The sequence below is a fragment of the Oncorhynchus clarkii genome, chromosome 32 (genome assembly GCF_045791955.1).
Source record: "Oncorhynchus clarkii lewisi isolate Uvic-CL-2024 chromosome 32, UVic_Ocla_1.0, whole genome shotgun sequence".
NCBI lineage: Eukaryota > Metazoa > Chordata > Actinopteri > Salmoniformes > Salmonidae > Oncorhynchus > Oncorhynchus clarkii.
In genome coordinates, this window is record NC_092178.1 from 2,377,875 (window position 1) to 2,382,874 (window position 5,000).

Sequence of the window (5,000 nt, forward strand, 5' to 3'; positions counted from 1 at the left end):
TTAGGTCCTCTCTTCAGATGGAGGGTAATGGTTTGGGTCCTCTCTTCAGATAGAGGATAATGGTTGGGTACTATTCAGATAGAGGATAATGATTGGTTCCTCTTTTCAGATTATGAGCAGGTAATATACAGTTTTGTGTTGTGTACTGTCTGTCAGTCAGTACCCAGCAGTTCCCGATCGTGACCACTGTCTTTCCCTCTACAGGCCAACCTGCCACTCCTACAGCGGGAGCTGCTGCACTGTGCCCGTCTGGCCAAGCAGAACCCAGCTCAGTACCTGGCACAACACGAACAGCTCCTCCTGGACACCTCCTCCACCACCTCCCCCGTCGACTCCTCAGAACTACTTCTAGACCTCAACAACAACGGCAAGAGGAGAACACCTGACAGGTGAGGTAGGGGTTGATGCCTGCTGGCTCTAGAGGAGAACACCTGACAGGTGAGGTAGGGGTTGATGCCTGCTGGCTCTAGAGGAGAACACCTGACAGGTGAGGTAGGGGTTGATGCCTGCTGGCTCTAGAGGAGAACACCTGACAGGTGAGGTAGGGGTTGATGCCTGCTGGCTCTAGAGGAGAACACCTGACAGGTGAGGTTGATGCCTGCTGGCTCTAGAGGAGAACACCTGACAGGTGAGGTAGGGGTTGATGTCTGCTGGCTCTAGAGGAGAACACCTGACAGGTGAGGTAGGGGTTGATGCCTGCTGGCTCTAGAGGAGAACACCTGACAGGTGAGGTAGGGGTTGATGCCTGCTGGCTCTAGAGGAGAACACCTGACAGGTGAGGTAGGGGTTGAAACCTGCTGGCTCTAGAGGAGAACACCTGACAGGTGAGGTTGGGGTTGATCCCTGCTGGCTCTAGAGGAGAACACCTGACAGGCGAGATAGGGGTTGATGTCTGCTGGCTCTAGAGGAGAACACCTGACAGGTGAGGTAGGGGTTGATGCCTGCTGGCTCTGGAGGAGAACACCTGACAGGTGAGGTAGGGGTTGATGCCTGCTGGCTCTAGAGGTTTCTCTGTATCAGTTGTTGTTGAGTGAAGAGGAGTTTCAGCAATTATTGTAGAATAATGGAAGTGAATAAAACGTGTATTTATTATTACAAGTCAAACCAACATCTCTCTACTATAAGTTAACATTAGAGTTTGGATGAGATATCTTCCAACTAAAACATGAAACATATTGAGACTGTGTCACACATGTTAAATCAACAGGGCATCACAACACACCGGCCAGCAAATCCTCCTGAAATGTATCTTTATCCAAAGTGTTTATATTTTAACAAGTGGCTGTGTGTTTATTCGCCTCATCGGTTTCCTTGGATCTGTCTTACAGACAGACAGACAGACAGACAGACAGACAGACAGAGCAGTCTGAGCAGTCTGAGCAGTCTGAACACCCTCCTAGAGAGAGAGAGAGCAGGCCAGAGTCCAACACCCTCCTAGAGAGAGAGAGCAGGCCAGAATCCAACACCATCCTAGAGAGAGATAGCAGGCCAGAATCCAACACCCTCCTAGAGAGAGAGAGCAGGCCAGAGTCCAACACCCTCCTAGAGAGAGAGAGCAGGCCAGAATCCAACACCATCCTAGAGAGAGAGAGAGAGCAGGCCAGAGGCAGGCACATCTCTAGATTGGAGAGGGAGGGCGAGAAAGAGAGACCGCCCCCACCCCCCTCGGAGGAGCTGCACCAAGAGTATCCACACCAAGTGGTCCTACACCCAGACATATCCCCACCCCAACCAGTCGCCCAAACAAACCCTAGCAACACCCTATATTGCCCCCCCCCCCCCCACTAATTCACCCACCCAAGCCCCATCCTGCGACCCAAGAGGAATGCACCGGATGCTCAGAATGCGGTCTTTAGTTTTCGCCAGGCATAATGGTCCACATGTCATCCAAAAAGTTTACTCCAGTTTGACAAAAAAAAGCTGCACCAATACAGAGAGACCAGAGGAGATGATTGTGGACGACAGGAAAAGGAGGACCGAGCACCCATTCTCATCGACGGGGCTGCAGTGGAGCAGGTTGAGAGATCCTTGGTGTCCACATCAACAACAAACTAGAATGGTCCAAACACACCATGACAGTCATGAAAAGGGCACGACAAAACCTATTCCCCCTCAGGAAACTGGAAAGATTTGGCATGGGTCCTGAGATCATCAAAAGGTCCTACAGCTGCACCATCGAGAGCATCCTGACTACTGTTTGCATCACTGCCTGGTATGGCAACTTGTCGGCCTCCAACCGCAAGGCACTACAGAGGGTACGGCCCAGTACATCACTGGGGCCAAGCTTCCTGCCATCCAGGACCTCTAGACCAGGCGGTGTCAGAGGAAGGCTCTAAAAATGGTCAAAGACTCCAACCACCTTGTCATAGACCGTTCTCTCTGCTACCGAGCGGAAAGTGGTACCGGAGCGCCAAGTCTAGGTCCAAAAGGCTTCTAAACAGCTTCTACCCCCAAGCCATAAGACTCCTGAACAGCTAATCAAATGACTACCCAGACTATTGGCATAGTCACTTTATTAACTCTACCCACATGTACATATTACCTCGACTAACCGGTGCCCCCTGCACATTGACTCTGTACCGGTACAAGTGAAAATCTGTATACTCTCTTTGGATAATTCATTCCAATCATTTAAAAGTTAACAGCAGGTAAGTTTAGGTACTTTGATATGTTCACAAATCTACACAACAGCCTCGCTATTGTTATTTTACTGCTGCTCTTTAATTATTTGTTACTTTTATTTCTTATTTTTTTAAGCATTTCACTGTATCGTCTACACCTATTGTATTTGGCGCACTTGACTAATGAAATTTGATTTGATTTGAGAGACAGAGAGAGAGAGAGAGACAGAGCCAGGATCCTGAAACCAGTTAGACCCTCCAGACCAGCAGAAGGAGGGCAGAGCTAGGATCCTGAAACCAGTTAGACCCTCCAGACCAGCAGAAGGAGGGCAGAGCTAGGATCCTGAAACCAGTTAGACCCTCCAGACCAGCAGAAAGAGGGCAGAGCTAGGATCCTGAAACCAGTTAGACCCTCCAGACCAGCAGGAGGGCAGAGCTAGGATCCTGAAACCAGTTAGACCCTCCAGACCAGCAGAAGGAGGGCAGAGCTAGGATCCTGAAACCAGTTAGACCCTCCAGACCAGCAGAAGGAGGGCAGAGCTAGGATCCTGAAACCAGTTAGACCCTCCAGACCAGCAGGAGGGCAGAGCTAGGATTCTGAAACCAGTTAGACCCTCCAGACCAGCAGAAGGAGGGAGGGCAGAACCAGGATCCTGAAACCAGTTAGACCCTCCAGACCAGCAGAAGGAGGGCAGAGCCAGGATCCTGAAACCAGTTAGACCCCCCAGACCAGCGGTCTGTTTCAAATAGAGAGTAGAAGATAACAGAGTAGCCGTATGTCAGTGTGCTGCGGCAGGCGGTGTGTGTGTGTGTGTGTGTGTGTGTGCTGTTTGAATTGGTAAGGACAAATTTAACACAACTTTAACACAGAGAAGAAGAGAAAAGAAACCCAGAATCTGATACGGAGAATTCCCACCTCAGGTCCCCAGAACAATGGTGAAAAGCCTGAATGGGAGATATATATATATTTATGTAATACTTGCATTGCGCTGCTGTGTAATGCATGGAGAGTTAGCCTACGTCCCAAATAGAACCCTATTTCCCATGTAGTGCACTACTTTAGATCAGAGCCCTATGGAACCCTATTCCCTATGTAGTGCACTACTTTAGATCAGAGCCCTATGGCACCCTATTTCCTATGTAGTGCACTACTTTAGACCAGAGCCCTATGGAACCCTATTCCCTATATATAGTGCACTACTTTAGACCAGAGCCCTATAGAACCCTATTCCCTATATAGTGCACTACTTTAGACCAGAGCCCTATAGAACCCTATTCCCTATGTAGTGCACTACTTTAGACCAGAGCCCATTGATAAGAATCCTAATGGCCCTGGTCAAAAGTAGTGCACTACATAAGGAACAGGGTTCCATTTGTGACGAGAACAGAAATAGCCTGGGGAGTTCAGGAAAGATGGGGGATAATAACACACACAGATGAGCCTCCTGCACCAGAACGACTAGCCACGCCCTTCTCAGTCTGTCCACCTGCACCAGAACGGCTGGCCACGCCCTTCTCAGTCTGTCCTCCTGCACCAGAACGGCTGGCCACGCCCTTCTCAGTGAGTCCTCCTGCACCAGAACGACTGGCCACGCCCTTCTCAGTCTGTCCTCCTGCACCAGAATGGCTGGCCACGCCCTTCTCAGTCTGTCCTCCTGCACCAGAACGGCTGGCCACGCCCTTCTCAGTGAGTCCTCCTGCACCAGAATGGCTGGCCACGCCCTTCTCAGTCCGTCCTCCTGCACCAGAACGGCTGGACACGCCCTTCTCAGTCTGTCCTCCTGCACCAGAACGGCTGGCCACGCCCTTCTCAGTGAGTCCTCCTGCACCAGAACGACTGGCCACGCCCTTCTCAGTCTGTCCTCCTGCACCAGAACGGCTGGCCACACCCTTCTCAGTCTGTCCTCCTGCACCAGAATGGCTGGCCACGCCCTTCTCAGTGAGTCCTCCTGCACCAGAACGGCTGGCCACGCCCTTCGCAGTCTGTCCTCCTGCACCAGAACGGCTGGCCACGCCCTTCTCAGTAAGTCCTCCTGCACCAGAATGGCTGGCCACGCACTTCTCAGTCCGTCCTCCTGCACCAGAACCGCTGGCCACGCCCTTCTCAGTCTGTCCTCCAGCACCAGAACGACTGGCCACGCCCTTCTCAGTCTGTCCTCCTGCACCAGAACGGCTGGCCACGCCCTTCTCAGTCTGTCCTCCTGCACCAGAACGGCTGGCCACGCCCTTCTCAGTCTGTCCTCCTGCACCAGAACGGCTGGCCATGCCCTTCTCAGTGAGTCCTCCTGCACCAGAACTGCTGGCCACGCCCTTCTCAGTGAGTCCTCCTGCACCAGACCCGCTGGCCACGCCCTTCTCAGTGAGTCCTCCTGCACCAGA

The 5,000-nt window shown here is 51.9% G+C and overlaps 1 protein-coding gene across 2 annotated transcripts in view; it reads left to right on the plus strand.

Moving 5' to 3' along the window:
* The window catches only part of LOC139391806 (protein CBFA2T1-like), a 171,338-nt gene that overhangs the window by 139,064 nt on the left and 27,274 nt on the right, over positions 1-5,000 (plus strand). For both annotated transcript variants that reach the window (XM_071139363.1, XM_071139362.1), the window contains exon 5: positions 205-389. In XM_071139363.1, the coding sequence (XP_070995464.1) occupies positions 205-389 (185 nt within the window). The remainder of the gene's footprint in view (positions 1-204; positions 390-5,000) is intronic.